This window comes from Pocillopora verrucosa, chromosome 10 (assembly GCF_036669915.1).
Source record: "Pocillopora verrucosa isolate sample1 chromosome 10, ASM3666991v2, whole genome shotgun sequence".
Classification (NCBI taxonomy): domain Eukaryota; kingdom Metazoa; phylum Cnidaria; class Anthozoa; order Scleractinia; family Pocilloporidae; genus Pocillopora; species Pocillopora verrucosa.
In genome coordinates this window covers 8,549,149-8,569,174 of record NC_089321.1, presented here as the reverse complement: position 1 = coordinate 8,569,174, position 20,026 = coordinate 8,549,149, and the positions used below count along the sequence as shown (strand labels likewise).

Genomic DNA, 20,026 nt, shown 5'->3' with positions numbered 1-20,026 from the left:
TATATCGAGTGGATGAAAGAGTGGCTGCACGACAAGGCTGGCCAACCCCACTGTATGTTGTCGGGGGGAAACGACTGCCTGGTTTGCGCAGTGATGATCGTAAGAGCGATCCTACAGATAGTGTATTGATTGTTGATAGTGAGTAATTAGCTTTAATGAAGTCCGCCTGCAGCAAATATTGAGGCTCTTGTAGTTACAGTTGAAACAAGTATGTCCGCCATCGAGAGCGGTCACGAATAGTGCTCCTGATGATACTATCTACAGTGACACTGTTGCTACATTGCAGTAGCAAGTTAAAAGTCATTTGGAGCATAAAAGAAAAGATAACAATATGGAAAGTATTAAATTAGACCCATCCAGGTGCGGGGCTTATCCAATGGGGCTTAACTTGATTGATGGGACGTAATCAAAGAAAAAAAAATACATTGTGAGCTCCGTTTTAAGGCCTTTACTAATTTCATATTGGATTCTGTTATCATTTTACAGTTGCAATTGAACAGCAAAATTTGTCTTAGTCGTGTTGTGGTTTGCTTGAGAATTAATGGAGATAATAGATAAACTATGGTACAATATCGAGATACAAAGATTTACGGGTGAAGCAGCCATGAAGTTATGCAATCGAACACATTCTAATTTATTCAAAGTATCTTCATTCGAATGGAAAAAACCGATGCAAACACCGACGGAAAAACTGCCATCAATGTTAAAATTTCCAAACAATATCAGAGCGTAGTTGAATAAAAAAAGGGAAAAATTGAGAACTCCAGCATTTCATGAATTTTAAAAATTAACAGATTTGTGGGCGTGATCAACACACGCTTGACGCCTGGTATAAGAAGATGAACGGGAACAACTGAATCATTCAAACAATATTTCACTGTGGTGACAACATGTAAGGCTTTGAAGGGAATAATCGATGTTATCTTTGTTTTTGTCTAGGATTTACGACGGCAGCTACGTGGTGAATTTACTGTGTCTTTAAGAATCTTGGTTTTGCTTGGATTAAGTTTATGGTCGTCGCTGGTTAATTCCATGTCCTCACGTATTCAGTCCTTTTCCAGATGAGCTTTGCACAACCTACTGCCGGAATATTTAAATTTTTACAGAAGATGGGAAATTATCTCAGAGGGAGCGAAAATCTCGCTGATTCAAAATGTAAACAGATACATCGGTAGCTTCCTTGGACTGTTACAAAATGAAAAGTATTTCTTTGAGAATGTGCTGAAAGATCTGACTCACCGTCGTAAGTCATGCATATGGAAGTGTTGACAGCAACCCACCTTTATATCACGTCATCTAAGCAAATGACCTACATGTCAGGGATCATACACCGTATTCATAAATGGCCGCTTAGGGCAAGTTATTTTTAATCCTTGGTCGTACGCCAACCTATCTGTTTATGTTGCGCGATGGAAATTTAGTGGTTGACCACAATCCTTGCTAATCGATAACATCAGATTTTCCACACTACTCTGCCTCAGTGGTAGCGATAACAGTAAATTTTTGGCCAGACACGCTTTTCATTGCATTATGACTGTATCAGCCTTCCAGGCCAAAATAACTGAAAGATTTAATTGAACTGTTTCCTGTCATGGTTGTCGAGTGCTTAAGAAAATTATCACTTGGAAATCCACATGTGGAAGAACATTCTTTTAGTTTTTCCTTGGCACGAAAATCGAAGTTAATCGCTTTATTTAATTATCAAATTTCTGGCGTCGTTAGTTTGTGTTTCATGGCTGTTTTCCCCCGCATGGAGTGTTTCCAAGTATTCATATATCAAACGATGTACTAATAGCATCGTATCATAGATATAAACCAGATAAATTAGGATAAATTTAAGGAAAAGATAAATGAAAAACAATTTATTTGTAATAAACTATGTGCGCGTCAAAAACAAAAATTGAAATTTCCACCCAACGCGCTAACGAAATTCTTGAACAATCACTTCAGTTAAATCTCGATATTAGCCGAGTGAAGCGTTGAGCTCACCATATTATCATCTTATCATTCTAAATTAACATAAATTACAAGGCCCTCCAAGACTGACATGATCTAGAACGTATTCAAAATGCACCGCTTTCAGAAAATATTTGTACCAAATCTTTAGGATTAAGATAACCTACTTGTATTTCCGTAGAATCTTATTACTCTAATAAGGAACAGAGCTTTGATACGATGAAGTGTAGTGTTGTTTCTTGGACTGAGTCGTTTGATAAGCCCTGAAGAGCAGATTAGTTAACAAATCAATAGAATAATGACAGAGCAAGCGTTTTTTCTCCTCCTCGTTAATTAGTCCTCCACGCCCCCCCGTTTCTATTGTACACACGGCTATTGAAAAATTTCCATCTGTTATTGGCCACGTCCTGACAGTGTTTCTGTCACACGTGTTAAATATCATTTATGTGAAAAGGCAGTTGGTTAATTAGTCGTTTACGATCTACTTAGACTGAGCGCTGTCAAAGCTGCGTGAATTGCATGGCAAGCACATCGTCATGAAAAGATATATGCTGCTCGTTGTGTTTCTCCTGGCGTTTGTGGAAGTAGCGAATAGTGTTGTATACAGTTGGATTCTTAGCGTAAATCCTGTTGATACGGACGAAGGGAAACAGAGCAACAGCCCTGACAACAACACTAAGGGAAACTCAACTGTGCAAGGAGTAAGTAGGGAGATAAAATGCCAACCCTGCATATGACATGAATTGCTCACCAATAACCCAGTAGGAAAACAGGATAATTCTAACTATAATTGAAATTTTTCCAACAGCACTGTAGAAAAGACAGACAGTGTGGCCAAGGAAAATATTGTCACAAGCACAACGGTTTATGTCATGCTTGCAAGCCAGTAGAATCTGCGTGTCGTCGAAATAACATGTGCTGCAACGGATTGGAGTGCGTATTTGGGTTCTGCAGGAAAGCAGTTCCTCGGGGTACAGAGGGTGCAAGATGCAGGAAAGATCGCAAATGCGATTCCGGATTATGCTGCGTTAAAGTTCACGGGGAGCCAATCTGCAGGCGTTTGCTTCAAGAGGGTGAAGACTGCTATGTACCGGAAGGTGGTCTGGGTTACTCACTGAACCAAAAGTGCCCGTGTGCGGCGGGTTTGATTTGCAAGAAACTGAAACATCGGCATCGCAAGAGGTAAGGGCAAGTTACTGTGACGTGACTGTAATGATAAAACAGCCGCACGACACTTCATAACCGAGATTTTTTATGGGTTTGCACTGAACTCCCACACTGGTTGCAATCAAAAGCTATTTAAAGCAGAGCTGTACAAGAATTTTATTTTTATTATTCTTTTGTCTTCTCCTTTGTGTCTAAGAGTGTTTCACCTTAAATTCCGTTTCCTTTTCTAATAATTTATCAGTAACTGGAATAGTTGCTCAACGTGCATGAATTGTGAAATTGTTCCGTGCTCATTTTGTCTCGTCTGTTGTTTAATCGTAGATTCGTTTCACGTCTCGAAAGGAAAAAGAGAGTTTGCCAAAGACTTTAGCCAGCAGAGGGTAACATCTGAGAGGAACGATAGCCGCGGAATGCTGCGGATTACAGAATTGGGAACAATTGTGCCTAACTGTGCACACTAAATGCATTCCCACTGCAATAGAGACCCAAACTACTGAAGTGCTAGATAAATATAATTATGTATATAACATATTTCACACTCCAAGTGATGGAAAGTAGATATGAATGACACTATAAATTATCATGTACGTTTTCTTTCTGACTTAATCCAAGGCTTAATGAAGGCAACTTTAACACGAAACGGAGTAGCGAGCGAAGGAGCAAAGATATATTTTTGTAGCGTGGAGCCATCAATATGCAAAGCAATAGTAAACATTGTTGAAACTTTTGTTAGGCAGTACAATGGCCTTTAGGTGTCAAAACCAAGACATTTATGAATTTAATGGACATAAAACGTTAAGGGAATAAACCAAGGATATTTCTTCTCAAAATAAAAGAAAAAGCTCAAGGAAGGTGTACCCGTGTTCTTTTTTTTTGCAAGCAAGAACAGTGTTACGCTCTATCAGTTCGTGTTGGTAATACGACGTAAATTACTCTTATGAAATACGCAACTAGTCTTGAACAATTATGCATTTTTAAGTTTGCTTGCTAAAATCCATCTATCAATATTGAGTCTTCGTCTAGTAACGCAATTGTAAAAGCTCACAGGCAGGCCATGAAACCTCTAACCAACTGTTTTCTTTTCTTTTTTTTTTTGTTTTGTTTTCAAATGCTTTTCGTTCCAAACGAAAACGACTTTTAAGAGATGATTACTTAAACTACTCGTTGATCCCTCCCCGTGATCATTCGTCCACTGTAATGAGTAATTAGGTTATTCAACAAACACAAAAGAAAATTCCTTAACAGCAGATACTAAATGTGTAGAAAGACTAGTTAATGCATCTCTGACAGTGACAGCTTCAAAATAGTGCTAAAGAAATCAAGAAAGCTAGACAATGCCTATGACTCGAAAAAATCATAAAGCCTTATCGCGTTTTGCAAGCGAACTGATTTTGCCGGAGTAATTTCGCACGGTTCTTGAGACTTTGTTGGACACTGGTGACGTTAATTACCCTTGGTTTGTTGCCAAAACATTGACAGAAATTATAGCAGCTGTCTTTCAAATTTAGGAGACTCAGCTTTTAAGCAAACTAAATACTTACAGGCACTTGACTTGTTTCTTTTTTTATAGCAGCTTTTCACTGATTGGGTTTTGGGTTAAAAATTTCCGATTTGTAAACCGTTTACAAACCAAAGTCATGAAGTGATCATAAATTTGTTTCTTTATCTGACAGATGTCCAGACATTTGTTTAATCCACACTTAAAATTGGACGTGTTGTTTACAAGAGAACATCCAAGTAGCCATGTCGTCTCTGGACTTAGAGAAGAAATCTAGCGCTGAAGCGATAATGCGCTTTTAGTGAATCACGTTCACATGTATACTCTATGTTTTAAAAGCATGTTTTATTAAAGACTTTTAAAACAACTCAGTGAACTTATCTGATAATTTTTTTCCTCTCTCTATCTCCAACCCTCTCTGCTCCCTTCTTTCTTTCTTTCTGTCTTTACATGTGAACAACACAAGCCACTGATCTACAACACAAAACACGTTTGTGTGTTTCTAGAAACTCCTCCACTTTATCAAGGTGAAAGGTCTGTTAAAAATAAAAGTAAAAAAAAAAATTAAAGTACTGAACAACCTGAATGTAAAGTAATCTCATAAAAATGAAATTCCTTGGTGAAACATTTTCCGTGAGCTTTTCTAAAGGCCTAAAGGCCATCAAACCTCAGGATGAATGAATGCTAAGACTGCAATCTCTTGTAATAAACTAAAAACAAGATTAAGAAAAAGCTCATCTCTGACTGAAACGCATATATTTAAGCGAAGCGACTGGTTCTGTTAGAAATGACCATTGGCGTAACCACGGACTACGATTATATAAGAGTTAAGCAAGATTCAACAATTTTTTTTTAAAAGCAAAAAAAAAAAACAAATGAATTAAAAACAAAAACATAAAACTCTCTAACAACAACTTTCCTTATAGCATGCTCCAGAAGCCTGATACTACTGAAATAAGTCCTACCTTTGGCTGGCCTCCCTAAATCCGGGTTACTCTCTGTCTAATATCGTCTTTCCACCCTTGGAGTGCGCATTGGGCAAGGTACGAAATCCACGTCTTGTCTATTTTAGAACATTATTTTCGAAAGTCTTTCTCGAAATAAGAGCACTTGAGTGTAAATTAAGAAGATGCCAGCTATTTTTATTTCGTTAGCTCGAGTCATTCTGATTAGTGTGGTTGACTTCCTTTCCAACATTTATCTATTTTAGCAATCAATTGATGGTTAACTTGAAAATTCAATTTCACATTCAGATATGCTTTGTTTTGTTTTGGAATATCCACAAATTGGAGTAACGTGTATGTTAAATTGACGGACGAACTTTTAAGGGAAAGATCTCAATAGCCTGAAAATTACTTCCAATAGGCTTATAACAAAAAGGAAATGGCCACGTGCTGAGTAAGGTTCGCGTTCTTTCGCTAAGCACTTCCTTTTTCGCATTTCCCTTTAATCATCGTCTTAGTTTCAGACTTGAACCTTTTCGCAACTTCATCGTGGACCTCTTGGAGATCTCAGCAGTATGTCTGGCTATCAAGTAAAACGTCACTGCTTGACAACAAAAAAACAAAAGAAAAAACCTTGCGCAATGTTTTCAAACACGAATTATCATTTCAAAAAGAAATATGCATGAAGATTTCATAACCTACTACTTTTCACATCTCATTACTGAGATACCTCGCGCTCTCTCGTTGGTCGATGGATGTGTTAAGTTGAATCGATGAAAACACAATTTAAGTTCTGAGTTTTGCGCATATCTTTGAAAAATAATTGATTAAAGCCGTGAGACCTTATCTCGTGTTCAAATTGTATCATCTGAACAGTCTGGATTAGGGAAGTAGTGGGGGGGAAGGGGGTCTGAATACTTCTAGAAAGCTACGCAAACTCCTCACTGCGTCTTACGTTTGCATAAATTTTTCGAAGTCTCAACTCCACCCCCTCTTCCCCACACTATAGAATGAGGCTATTTAGTTCAGAGGAAGTCCTCCAATTCTCAAAAATTTGACGAAAATGGAAAGAACAAAAATATATGATTCAATGAGCTCTATCGATACTTTAGTACCGCAGTTTCCTGTTCTGGATCACACTACAATGGTTGTTCTTCCGGGTGAAGTTAGAGAATGACAATAAAATGATTGCTTGACGATATAAATTAGATACAGATGCAAGCCTATGTGGCGTGTTGTGTTTCTACATGCAAAATTATTCCCGGGAGACAAATTATCATTGAGTCTGTAAGTGATTTGAGAGCGACTCCATTTGAAAATACGTTGAGACCTGTTAAGCCCGTTTACACCCTAATATTAGTTTAGACATTTTCCTTACTGTTCTTTACACATTTCCAATGATACTAAGCTGAAGTGGGAAAGATTTTGAAAGTTTACCTGCAGTTTTCTCTGAAAATGAAAAGTTCATTTATCTTAGAACTTTCATGGAGTGCCCGTTTAAGGCAGGTTTTTGGTCTAAAAGAGGCTAAATTTAAGTAGCCTTCTCCGAGCCTGTTTCTTTGAGATCAGTGGCTTAGGTTAATTTTCTATTGAATTTTCTTTTCTCACTGAGTTAATCAACGTCTTCTCTGAACAACAACACAGCATGCAAAACAGAATGAAATTTCTATGACAACTAACCTGATTTGATATTTAAACTGGGTAATTCATCACCGTAATGTCGTTACCTGTGGAAACGTAAAGATACTAACTCGATTAATAGCATCGAAATCGAGTCGACCAAAATCTAGTTAAAAATCCTCTTGTTCAAATTGATGAAGACCAGATTTTTTTCCATGAGCTAATTTGGTCACCGGGTTTAGGGTTATGGTTACTGTTAAGGTTACTCATTAACGAGTATCTGTTGTTAAATTTCATTGAGCTTTAGGGATTTTTGGACGATATTTTGCGCATGTCAAAGGTAAAATTACTGAAGTACGCAGTCTGGAAGAAATTCTATTGAGTAAATAATATGAACTCGGCCAATGTTAAAAACGTTTTGCATCAAACGAGAATGTTTATTTGCAAACGTCAATGTTTTTGTTGCCCACATTTATTGCCCGCTCAATGAAATAATTCTTTGTAACTCGGATTATAAATGATGACGCAAAAATGATGTAATAGTTTTAAACTTTAATTCAACAAGTTTAAAACTGACAATCTTTACTCAGTAGCCTCCAACTAATCGAAGTTTTTTAATGAGTCATGGCATTGAAATTTGCTTCCATACGTCCAGATACTTCCTTATTAATAATAGTAATTGAACTGAGTGGAGTGCAATTTGGGCTGAAATCATACGCGTGATTTCAAAATCGACCGAGCGCGCAGTGCGAGTTCAATTTGAAATCACAAGTATGATTTCAGACCAAAATTGCACGACACGAGATTCAATTACCACTTTATTACATCCATTTTGAAATCGCCCAAATACAGGATTTGGTCAGTTCAAATATTTCATTGATGTAGTACTGAGCTAGTTTGAAATTAAATTCATCCATTTTTTTGGGGGGGGGGAGGGGGGGGGAAATAAGAGTTTTGGAAATTTGTTTTTAGTGTAGCCTCCTCATTGGCTGGAAAAAGATGCGATTTAAGGCAAAAAATGGTGTGGTTCGTGAATAAATCGCACCAATTAGAGCCAATCAGATTAAAGGGACCACCAGTGATTTCAAAATGGGTATAATAAAGAGAGAAACCCTAACTATCGTAATTGGGGAGTGAAAAGGTTTGAAACGAAAAATAAAAGAAACACTTTTCTAAGTTTCGCCGACCTATGTTGATAGCGGGGTTAGAACTAAGATTTTTTTCCCCACTGAATCGTTCAGCCTGCAGTATGATAAAATCAGTGTTCTTTTCGCGTGAATCATCCTACCAGAGACACACGGTGGGTTACCTCCCCTTATTTCTTCGTGGGGAGAAGGCAGATGAACCCAGGCAAGCCAAGATCGCACTAATCTCACATTACTGTTGCTCTTCTTTGAGGGAAAACCATCAAAGTTGTCCTCATGGCTGGGAATTGCGAGGTAACTCGTAGGTCAGATAATACAATTCAGACGTTGATGTGCTGAAAAAGAATGTCAATAGTCAGAAGCCATGACCAAATTCGCGCTAAAAGGAGATCGAAACTTGGAAGTACCCTTCCGCTTGTTTTAAGTAGTCGGTTTATCAACTCGAACAAACCAAAAGTAAGGAGACACACCATTTCAATTCCATGCAGGGTATCCGCCGCTTTCGCCCCCTATCGAGTTCGCCCCTACCTCATACCGTGTTCACCCCCACACTTTTCGAGTTCGACCCCATCAAGTCGAGTTCGCCCCTTGATTGAGGGATATCCAGATGAATGAATGAAATAAAGCTAAACGGGTACAAGTCTAACAACTTAAGCAATGCTGTCGCGATGAAAGCATGTTTTGCATCTTCTCAAGTCTGGTTGTTACGATCAACACATTTCGTGTTCGTTAGATAAATCGTGTGGTTCTCTTTATCACAAGTTCAGTGTATACAGTTATTTCTGGTAACCTCAGATCCCACGCAGAGTATTTAGTTGATTCCGTCAACCCAGTTCCCAAGCAGGTTCCACGCAATTGCCGAAATTCAAAATGGTCGTCGCTGACGTGACATTTGGCACATTCTGCTAGTGCCTTCGTCACAAATCAACTCATCTGGATATCACTCAATCAAGGGGCGAACTCGACTTGATGGGGTCGAACTCGAAAAGTGTGGGGGCGAACACGGCATAAGGTAGGGGCGAACTCGAAGGGGCGAACTCGATAGGGGGCGAACGCGGTGCAATTCCCATGCAGACATTATGCGATTTATTAATTCATAAATCTATGTATTTATTCATTTGTCTGTATCTTTTTTGTTTTTGTTTTTTTGTTTATTTATTTCCACGCTTTCTTTCCTCTTCCTATTAAACCAGGGCTTAATTTGACATCCTCGTTTTAGACATGGGCACGCTTTATTCCCTCCTAAATGACGGGGGTATCAGTGGAGTCCTGGAGCCAAACCCCGGTCAGTGACGCCTGACTGAAAATTCCCCTTGAGGTAAAGGAAGGTTCTTTTGCATGTTAGCGTGGCGGGTGACCCAAATTGCCTCAAGATCGTCACGTATAGTCTTCTTGAGAGGGAACAAACATCATTTCGTTTTGAAGCGTTTTCTCACCACGACACCGTTCATTATGTCGTCAGAAAATGGAATCGGGGGTTCGCCTGCCGAAGAGAAGGTCACATTGGGGTATAAGGAAATTATATTGCATCAGATATTTTAAATTTCGCTTAATGGACAACCCTCATTTTTTAAACATTATATTGGTCTACAGACCCGATGGCCAGCCTTTGTCGAAGAAAGCCTTGAAAAAGATGGAGAAGGAGAAAGAAAAAGAGAAGAAGAAGGCGGAAAGAGAAGCCAAACAGGTCGGAAAAAGCTTCTAAGAATAAAATTAAACTCAATTTAAGACGACGCAACCAGCCTCTAGGTCTATCAATGGAAATTTTTTATATAAAAATACTGTACGAGACCTAAGGCTTTGATTTAAACCGGAATTAACTTTTTTTTGTGAAGCTCGTTTTATCTAAACTACAATTTTTTTTATTTGTATCCATTGCTCATTTACATGTACTCTCATTTTATATAATCAGGTCAGTAAACAGCTGTACCAGTAGAAAAGTACTTAATCTGCATTTTAGATGAGATTCATTCATAAGTGTCTTTCATCAACTTGTTACATATATTGATAGAATTTTAGTCAATTAAAGACTGGAAATGGAAAGCTCTCTTTTTTTGGAAGATTTCTTAACCTGATAGCTCTTTCAACCCTGATGAATTGTCTATTTTTATGTGGCATTAGAGAACCACTGTTTCCTTATCACCAGTACTGGATGTAATTCTTAACTTCTATCTTTTTTTTTCCCTTCACAGGCTGCTGAGGCAGAGGCTAAAGATGCTGAGGTAGGATTTGTTGTGAGTGTGTAGCATCAATGCATAAGTTGTAAGAGACTGCCTTTAGTACATGTTGAGGATGTTTTAATCCATGCACTAAAAATACTCTTTGTAGCTTAACTGAAATGATTGTGTAAATCATTTTGAGTTAGAGGTTAATCCCTAGTCTCTGTTTCAGTGACAAAAAAAATTACAGATGTTTCATTGCTAAATACATTTTTTTCATTTTCTCATGTAGGACTATGCAAAGGATCGCTATGCTGTCCTTCCAATGGCCCAATCTCGAGAGAAAACATGTAAGCATTTCTCAAAGAGCTTGAGATAATACTTTTTGCACCTGCAGTAGCTTGATGAAATTTATCTATTAGGGAGTATTTCTAATACCACCTCACTCAAATGAGGCAAAAGAGGTTAAGTCTGTGAATATGAAAGCAATCTTCACAGTAATGAATACTACACAACCAGTATTGAAAATAAGGCCTTAAAAAAAATTCAGGCCTGTACAGGATTTGAACCCATGATCTTTGTGATACCAGTACAGCACTCTACCAACTGAGATAACAAGCCAACTGGGAGCTGTAACGAACACTACTTAAGCAGTACTGAAAGTAAAGAGGTTAAGAGGCTAATAACAAGAGGTTAAGTCTGTATTCAAGATTCAAGTTATGTGGCTCTACCAGTCCATCACAGAAACTCCCCTCCCCTCCCCTTGTTTGGTACTGAGAATTTTCCTCAAGTACCCCTGAAAGTTTGCTGGTACATTCCATACCCCTGGGTGGAGAGAAGCCTAGTAAGTTTAAAATGTCTTCCCTAGGAAAACAGACTCACAGCCATAGGGCCCTTAGAGTTCCCAGGGTTTAGCTATTTCTTTTGTATTCTTTGGGTGTTTACAAAGTTTATTTTTTCAGGATTTTTTAGAAACTAGGACTATATAATTTGAATGCTTCTTCATCATAATGTTTAATATGTTATGTTTTGTTGTCTTATGTAGCCAAAGTCTGGACTAAAGTGAAAGATCTGACCTCTGAGGCTGTTGGTAAAAGAGTTTTAGTGAGGGCACGTCTTCACACCACAAGAGGAACAGGTAGTACACTTTCTTGTTTGTTTTTTTGTTTGAAATGTTAAATATTGATGTATGATTGTGGTTTATTGGTGTCTAGAGTAATTTTGAATAGTGCTATTTTGAAGTGGTTCTTGCTGAATGTTTTGAAGTCAAATTAAAAATTTGCAATTAGATATTTTTTGTCATCAATATTTCAACATTTTGTGTCCCCAAAGGTAAGCAGTGCTTCATGATTTTACGTGACCGCCAGTACACTGTGCAAGGAATCTGTGCTGTGAATGATGTCATCAGTAAAGGAATGGTTAAGTTTGCGACAGGGTACGTTAAATAAAGTCAGTTAAGTTAAAGCTGTATTAATAACCTCTACACCCTAACATCAGTATGAATATTCTCCTTACTGTTCTCTTTACAATTCCAATGGTATCGATGAGGAGAATTTTTAATCCAGAGCTTTTTTAGTCGGTGATTGTTTCCTTTGTTCTGATGACCTTTATGTGTGATTCAGGGGTGATATTGAATGGAGAAATTAGATGCTAGTCACTCATATTGTTTAAAGGATTAACTTAAAATTGAAGTCAACTCCAATCTTGGGGACACAGTGTCCTTTCAGACAACCAGCCTATTGCCAGTGAAGATTCTTACCATTACCCATACTTAACTGTGTCCCAAAAGATGGGCACTGTAACAACAGCTGATGGAAACCTGTTGCTGGAATCTCTTATGAGCAGATTTAATTTCTGTCTTATTTTGATTATATTTTATTATAGGATAAACAAAGAGTCTATTGTTGATGTTGAAGGAGAAGTGAAATCTGCTGCTCAGAAAGTTCAGAGCTGCTCTCAAGAAGATGTGGAGATCTTTGTTGATAAGGTTAATTTTCAACTTAGTTGAAATATATGGAAACTGCTCACTCAAACAACTTTGAATTTTTTCTCCGCACTGTTGAATACAGAGATCTATGTTGAACTGAGACAGAGACATCAATTAAATTTATTTCTCTTATTATTTGTGGAGTATTTTTACTTGTTTTGTGTCTGCAGATTTTTGTTGTAAGTTTGGCTGAGCCAAGACTACCCCTGCAGATCGACGATGCCTCACGCCCTGAAACTGATGAGGTAGGACATTATTTAATATAGTATAAAATGTATATTTTGGATGATAACAAAATCATGACAGAACTGATAACTTATATCAGCAAAAACTCAAAGTCTATTTTATAAGTTGCTAGAATTAAAAGTAGTCCACTGGATTAAGCATTTTTTTTCTTTAATTTTAATTCAGGAACAAGCTCATGTGAATCAAGACACCAAGCTGGATAACAGAATTATTGACCTCAGGGTACACTTTGCCATGCTATTAGTATAGCTAATAACATGATTTTGAGTGCTATTTGGTGTAAATGAGCATTTATTTGGTAAATTTTTCGAAGACAACAAAATTGCACAAGCAGGTAGGGCAAGTGCAATTTGTAGTCTTTGGAAAATTTACAAGTGCTTATTTACACCAAATTTCATGATAAATCATGTTGTTACTTGTTAATAATGTACATTAAAAAGCATCACAGTAGGTAAAGACAGACACAATTTTGACTGCGTATGCAGGCCCTTTTGTAATTTACACATGTGTTACATGAAAAGCACTCATTTTCAGCCACTTAGATGTGCATAATTTTGTCATGATGTATTAACCTCTTGAATCCTTTTCCTTGTAATATCACCCCTCAATCAAACATTAAGTTCACAAGAATAGCAGAAATAATCACCAATCAAAAGAGGTTTTGTTTGCTTAACAAATTCTCCTTGTCAGCACCTTAGGAATTGTAAAGAGAACAGTATGGAGAATATGCATACTTACATTAGGATGTAAAGGTTAAGAAGAGTAGAGATGGGGCAAGGTTTAAAGACCTGCCTCTTACCATTGTGGCTTGCTCATTCTATTGTTTTCTTTCTTTCCACTGAAACTAAAACTCCAAATTCAAATTTCACCAGAGACTATTGGAATCACAATGCAGGCCTTTTTTTCTTTTTTTCTTTTTTTCAAGTTTGCACTTTGGACTTTTATATTTGTGCTAAAACTAATATGCTGTCAGTGTTACTCCCTGTTCCAACCTATCCCTGTTTTAAGGGTGTCATTACAATTGCTTTCTTGTCTGACATGTGATTTGTTTACAGACTGTTCCAAACCAAGCCATTTTCAGTATTCAAGCTGGTGTGTGCCATTTATTTAGAGAGTTCCTCGTGTCTCAAGGATTTCATGAAATTCATACTCCTAAGATAATTTCAGGTTGGATTGGATTAGACATATTGTTGGTCATTTGCAATAGATTATGATTTCTGTACTGTAAGTGATGTCCTATTGAAAGTAGATAGATTGATGTTTACTTTTCTCTTAATCTTTTATAATTTGTTTAGAGGGATTAATAGCTGTGCAACTTTGCACACAGTATTACTGGACTGCAATAATTGGCTCTGCTGTTGTTGTTGATAATATTTGCATGTGATCATTTTTAATGTTGATTTTCTTATCCTTTATAGCTGCGAGCGAGGGAGGTGCAAATGTGTTTGAGGTTACTTATTTCAAAGGTAAGTTTTCAACCTCGCATATTTTATATTTGGTGATTTAGCAGGAAATGAGAGAGGTTTGTCTTAAAAAAAGGATAGTAATTACAGTCTAGAATTTTGAAAGTAGTTTGCAAAAAAACAAGACTGTTTAAGAGCAGAGGTTTTACTTGTCTGTGCTGGTTGCCAACCTGTTTTTCAAAATCCAATCCTATGTGGTAGTTGCAAAATTATTTTGCAAAATGTATCCTTATTTGATTGGTCCACCATTCCCTAGAATGTATCCATTTTGTTTGTATTTGGAGTAAAATTTATTGTTTTTATTGAAAATAGGAAAGGCATATCTGGCCCAGTCCCCTCAGCTTTACAAGCAGATGGTACTTTGTGCTGACTTCGATAGAGTATTCACCATTGGATCAGGTGCAGAGACTAAAACTTGAAAATTGTTATTTAAATGTATAACATGTATCGTGAGTGATGAATTGACAGTAACCGCTGAAAATGTTCAAATTTGGACATAGTAAAGTCTGTACTTAAACCAAGAGGATCATCTAGCCAGAGCTTAAAGTGATTAGGAGTATTACTTCTCCACCCTTGATAGAATAACAGTTCATTGCAAGGCTACAATATACCCCCAGCATTTGACCAGGCTTCCCTGACTATTTGCAGGTACACATTTATACTCCTGGGTGGAGAGAGGCATTGTGAAACTAATTAAAAGTGTCTTGTCAAAGAACATAATCAATTAGGACATTGATACATTAATTGGAGGCTTCTCTTGTAGTTTCCCAGTCTTCCATACTTCAAGACTTAATTAAATCCATATGAAATCAATTCTTTTACTTTAAATTTGAAGTTTTCCGTGCTGAGGACAGCAATACACACAGGCACCTGACAGAATTTATTGGTCTTGATATTGAGATGACTTTTATGGAGCATTATCATGAGGTAACTCAGCCTAAAAATGTGCTAATTATGATAATATGTAAGGTGTGCTTCACTGAATGTTCTTCAGTGAATTCCCTCAATCATTTCTCTGCAAATAACATCCCAGTCTGACAGTAAGCAGAAATAATCTTCTGGTCTACATTTCCTTTACTTCAGGTGATTGACATGATTGGTCGCACCTTTGTCCATATCTTCAAAGGATTGCGTGACAGGTGACAATTTATGTGCTGTACCCTTAAAGTGTGAGAGATGGTCTGAGAGTTAGGCTATTACCAGTTGGTTACTGCTTAAAAAAAGACAAATTGTCTCAACTGATACTCCTCTAAGCAGACAGTTCTCCTTACAACTTAAATTTCCTTTGGAAAAGGATTATGAGATCCTTTTTTTTTTAATGAAAACCATATTTGTATAAAAGTTATCTCAATATAGATGGTTGTTAAAACCCTTTTTAAAAACCCATACCAACACTGCATTTCCACTTTCCTGGAAGTAGATTTTCTCTTACATGGTGAGGAATACTTTCCAGGAATACAGTTACACCATTTTTTGAGGTTATAGCTTCAGTAAGTGAATATCTTAAATAAAATCCCACTGCCTTCTGACTATGGCTCAAATCCATCAACTTCCTTTCCCTGTCTGCTGCAGTGAATCGATAACAGTTCTGTAATCCACTTTGTTGTCATTGTTTTCGTTGTTGTTGTTGTGTTGACTAAACAAATGTGGTTATCCTTAAAAATACAAGTTTGCTGGGAAAGTTTTCATAAGATCAAGAAACCATCCCCCCTCCCCCTGCAGGTCCTGCCTACAAGAACCTTGTTTTTTACTTAATATTGTGAAGAAAACCACAACTATTTGTGCTGTTTATTTTTCTTACTTAATCGGCAGTTTGATTGTTCTGATACTATGCTTTATATTGCTTTTTCCCTTCAGATATGCTGAAGATATTGCAAAAGTACAGAAACAATACCCAAGTGAACCTTTTAAATTTCTGGAACCAAGGTTTGTTTTGGCCTTTCTTACAACTCCTTTTGCTGAAAATAAGGAAAGATGGCCATACTTGTTGAAGTACAGTGCATGCCAATATTTTGAATGGAGAGAGAAGAAGTAAAAAAATGTTGTCTATCAGAAAAATATATTTTAACTTTCCTTGAGTATTGACTAAAAAGTACAACTGATTTGTAATGCAGAAACTCCTAATTTTTCAGTTATGTACATTTAGGAAAAAAACAAGTTAAAGTTTTTGGCTCCATGTTTTTGTCATTGTTGTGAACATAAATTTACCCAAGGGCACCACCCTTCATGCTGGCATTTTTTTTTTGTTTATTCAGTTTGGTGTTGAACTATTGTGAAGGAGTTGACATGCTGAGGGAAGCTGGAATAGACATGAATTATGATGAAGATCTGAGGTATGTAAAGGGGTAACTATTTTTTCTATCTCTTAAGTAGGGAAGCAAGCTTTATGGAGTTGATTTTTATTGTTTGGGTCTAGTTGGTTTTACTATTTGTCTGTATTTGTGAGTGTGATATGCCTAGTTCTCTGTTCATTTGTCTGTCCATTTTTCTGTCAGTCTGTATGTCCATCTGTCTGTCTGTATGTCTGTCTATCTGTCGGTCTATCATCTGTCTGTCTGTCTGTCTGTTTGTATGTCTGCATATTGATCTGTCTATATGTCTGTTCATCTGTCAGTCTGTTGGTCTGTCTGTCTCTGTCTGTATGTCTGCATATTGATCTGTCTGTATGTTTGTCCATCTGTCAGTCTGTTGGTCTGTCTGTATATCTGCCTGTCTGTCTGTCTGCATATTGATCTGTCTGTATGTCTGTCCATCTGTCAGTCTGTTGGTCTGTCTGTATATCTGCCTGTTTGTATGTCTACGTATTGATCTGTCTGTATGTCTGTTCACCCATCAGTCTGTTGGTCTATTTGTCTGTCTCTGTCTGTATATTTGTCTGTTTGTATGTCTGCATATTGATATGTCTGTATGTCTGTCTGTCTGTCTCTCTGTCTGTCTGTCTCTCTGTCTGTCTGTCTCTCTGTCTGTCTGTCTGTCAGTCTGTCTGTCTCTCTGTCTGTGCCTGCCTATCTATCATCTGTCTGTCTGTTTGTATGTCTATCTGTATGGTTATCCATTTGTCTGTTTGTCTGAGTATCTTTCTGTCTTTCTTTCTGTCAGTAATGATGTCTGTCAGTTTGTTTATAACTGAACTTGTTTGTTTTTTCATAGCACTCCAAATGAGAAATTGTTGGGAAAACTTGTCAAGCAGAAATATGACACAGACTTCTTCATTTTGGACAAGTATCCACTGTGTGTCCGTCCATTCTACACTATGCCAGACCCACACAATCCTGTGAGTGAGTGAGTGTGCATAAACGCACAAAAGAAATAACATTCAGAATATCAGTATATGTTTTTATATACGACGAAGTTTGTTTTGGTATTTCCGGCTTTTTTGCCTTATTTTTCTTTGTTTATTTTTGTTTTGTTGCTTTGCTGTTTGTTTTTCCCCCTTTCTATTATTTTGCGTTTGCCTTTTAAATTGATAGTCAGTAGTCAAAGCTCTTACTTGAAAACAAACACGACTCTGTGACAGTACAGCTGAAATTTTGCCCACCTTTATGAGAACCTGTTGGTATTCCAAACCCTGTGTTTTCTTGTCCTCGCAGAAGTTCCTCTCTTATAGCAGTTCCATGGGTTTTTGCTGTCCACTGACCGTGAAATTGAACTTAAATACTTAGCCAAACTTGTAGGCGCCGTCAATTGCTGATCAATAGAATGGCTTTCATTTGGGTTTTGTGAAACTCAAGCCGTTGCTGATCATCAAGTTTGTCGGCTTGTTTTGTGTCGTAGTAAAAGCTTGCTAACTACAGTAAAACACAACATAACAGCAGTACAACATAACATTTTCAAATAAGCACATCTTTTTTTTATATAAAACAGGAATGGAGTAATTCATACGACATGTTCATGCGCGGAGAGGAGGTTCTTAGTGGAGCACAGCGAATACACGACTCCGACCTGTTGGCAGAGAGAGCCAAGCTTCATGAAATAGGTTAGCTACTTTTTGGTCTATAAATCAGTATATTGTCGAAGCTGTAGCCTACATTTGAGTTGGTCAAAAGCTAACAAGATGGGGTCTTAAGACTATAAAGTGGAAGGGGTTCTCAGAAGCCAATGGCTCGTACTCAGTCCCCCGGCCCCATCCGCGCATGGTCATGTAAAAGTTTAACTTTATTCCTCTTGTTCAGATTTGGAGAAGATCAAGGCCTACATTGACTCATTTCGTTATGGTGCACCACCTCACGGCGGTGGAGGAATAGGTAAGCTTCTCTAATAACTTGATTTCCAACATTTTCTTTCATGTAAGTGCCTTTTTTTCACTTTTATGCTCGCTCGGAGCGATGCGTTCTCAGTTATCTTGTTAAAGTTTCCTTTGATCGCCCCAGTTCTCTCCCGACTACATTGACTTTATAGTACGTTCTTTGTCATTTCTGTAATGACTGCGTGGTAATATTGTCTCAAATTTCTTGGATAGGTTTCTCTTTGTCCTAATGATTTTACACAAATTTTTGTAGGTCCAGCTTTTTCAATAACACTTATGTTCTGACTTTGGACTCTGAATTCAGCAAGTCTCTTTTTTTTTCATTGAAAAGTCTCAAAGTGATTTTGATTTAATCAGAAGCTGTTATTTTTGGGCTCATTTGACTTAGACTGCGCCATAATTTTGAAGATATTCAAGCACGAGGAGGCCAGATGCGAGAAATCGCCCTTTAGTTCACCTCAAATTGTGTTTCGTTTCTAACGCTTACCCTCTCTCTCCCCTCCCAGGCCTTGAGCGAGTAGTCATGCTGTACCTGGATATTCATAATGTCCGAAAGAGTTCCATGTTCCCACGTGACCCAAAGCGTGTCACTCCATGAGAGGAAGAGCTAAACCATATGAAGAAAGCCAATCAAATTTCCGTGTCACTGATGCTACTTAATGAGAACGCAACCTTAAAGAAAATTCTATTTTACCTCATGATAATTCTATTTTACTTTAATGATAATTCTATTTTCACGAAATGTAATACACAAGAAATGCTGCTGAATCTAAGCTATTAGGAAATGATTGGTTTAACTAGGAATTTCATTTTGATAACTTGACTCTGAAGTTTTTAACATGCGATCAGGCGTGATTGCAGGTTATGGAATACATCACTTTTCAATGCTTGTTTGTCTTTGTTTCCATAAATTTGCTGGTAGTTTGTCCAGACTTTGTTAATCGAAGTCCATCTGCTTAATTTTTTTTGTATGTGTACATCTGAAGAGGTATTCAGTACGCGCCGAGCGAATTTTTCCAACCTTATCTAAGAAAAAAGAGGGGTTTTTGTTCTCCGGGTGCATCGCAGGATTTGTTGTTACGACAATCACCGGTATAGTTGTGTCCAAACAAGTCGGCCAGCGATCTCTTTCTCGAACTGTACTGAGAATGTATTTTCTCAAACATGAAGAAACTGTACCCCTAAACGATGGGAAATTGAGTTCAGTTGCCCAAGTGGCGTCCGGGCATCTTCTAACTTTGTTTCTATGCGGGGATTTTGCTTTTGTACCCAGATCTTCAATCCAAAATGGCACAAATTCTCTTACTTATAGGGTCATGAGAATAAAGAAAATGGTCACCAGGGAAGGAACCTTTTGATTGGCAAACAAATTCTCCCTGTCAACACCTCAGGAAATGTATAAAGAACAGTGTGGAGAATATGCATACTGATGTTAGACTGTAAAGGGTTAAGTAAATACGGGCGATGGAAGATCACCTTCCATCATCTCGTGAGTATCATGGACGGAAGTGGGGTTATTTTGGGATATGCCTGACCACCAAAGGATGTCTCACCTGATACGGTGGGAATGACTTCCATGTACTCATCAACAGGTT

The 20,026-nt window shown here is 37.6% G+C and overlaps 2 protein-coding genes across 2 annotated transcripts; both read left to right on the top strand.

The window, feature by feature from the left end:
- The first annotated feature begins 2,406 nt into the window (after positions 1–2,406).
- LOC131791760 (dickkopf-related protein 3) lies at positions 2,407–3,978 on the top strand. Its single transcript, XM_059109139.2, has 3 exons — positions 2,407–2,657; positions 2,765–3,138; positions 3,445–3,978. Exons 1-3 carry the CDS (start codon positions 2,493–2,495, stop codon positions 3,491–3,493), a joined length of 588 nt encoding a protein of 195 aa, XP_058965122.1. The 5' UTR covers positions 2,407–2,492; the 3' UTR covers positions 3,494–3,978.
- A 5,659-nt stretch (positions 3,979–9,637) lies between these two features.
- On the top strand, positions 9,638–19,320 carry LOC131791782 (aspartate--tRNA ligase, cytoplasmic). The gene is made up of 20 exons (XM_059109172.2): positions 9,638–9,838; positions 9,924–10,017; positions 10,523–10,552; positions 10,782–10,839; positions 11,535–11,627; positions 11,822–11,924; positions 12,374–12,476; positions 12,647–12,721; positions 12,888–12,944; positions 13,778–13,889; positions 14,141–14,188; positions 14,498–14,584; positions 15,021–15,112; positions 15,269–15,324; positions 16,043–16,111; positions 16,441–16,518; positions 17,336–17,459; positions 18,050–18,161; positions 18,358–18,429; positions 18,938–19,320. The coding sequence occupies exons 1-20, from the start codon at positions 9,669–9,671 to the stop codon at positions 19,027–19,029; spliced, it is 1,725 nt and encodes a 574-aa protein (XP_058965155.2). The 5' UTR covers positions 9,638–9,668; the 3' UTR covers positions 19,030–19,320.
- Positions 19,321–20,026: the final 706 nt, after the last annotated feature.

Excerpts from the sequence above, each read along its gene's own strand:
- LOC131791760 (XM_059109139.2), top strand. The coding sequence starts at position 2,493 with ATGAAAAGATATATGCTGCTCGTTGTGTTTCTCCTGGCGTTTGTGGAA. Across the intron at positions 2,658-2,764 it reads GAAACTCAACTGTGCAAGGA|CACTGTAGAAAAGACAGACA; the intron begins GTAAGTAGGGAG and ends TTTTTCCAACAG. Across the intron at positions 3,139-3,444 it reads AAACATCGGCATCGCAAGAG|ATTCGTTTCACGTCTCGAAA; the intron begins GTAAGGGCAAGT and ends GTTTAATCGTAG.
- LOC131791782 (XM_059109172.2), top strand. The coding sequence starts at position 9,669 with ATGTTAGCGTGGCGGGTGACCCAAATTGCCTCAAGATCGTCACGTATA. Across the intron at positions 13,890-14,140 it reads TACTCCTAAGATAATTTCAG|CTGCGAGCGAGGGAGGTGCA; the intron begins GTTGGATTGGAT and ends TATCCTTTATAG. Across the intron at positions 18,430-18,937 it reads TCACGGCGGTGGAGGAATAG|GCCTTGAGCGAGTAGTCATG; the intron begins GTAAGCTTCTCT and ends CTCCCCTCCCAG.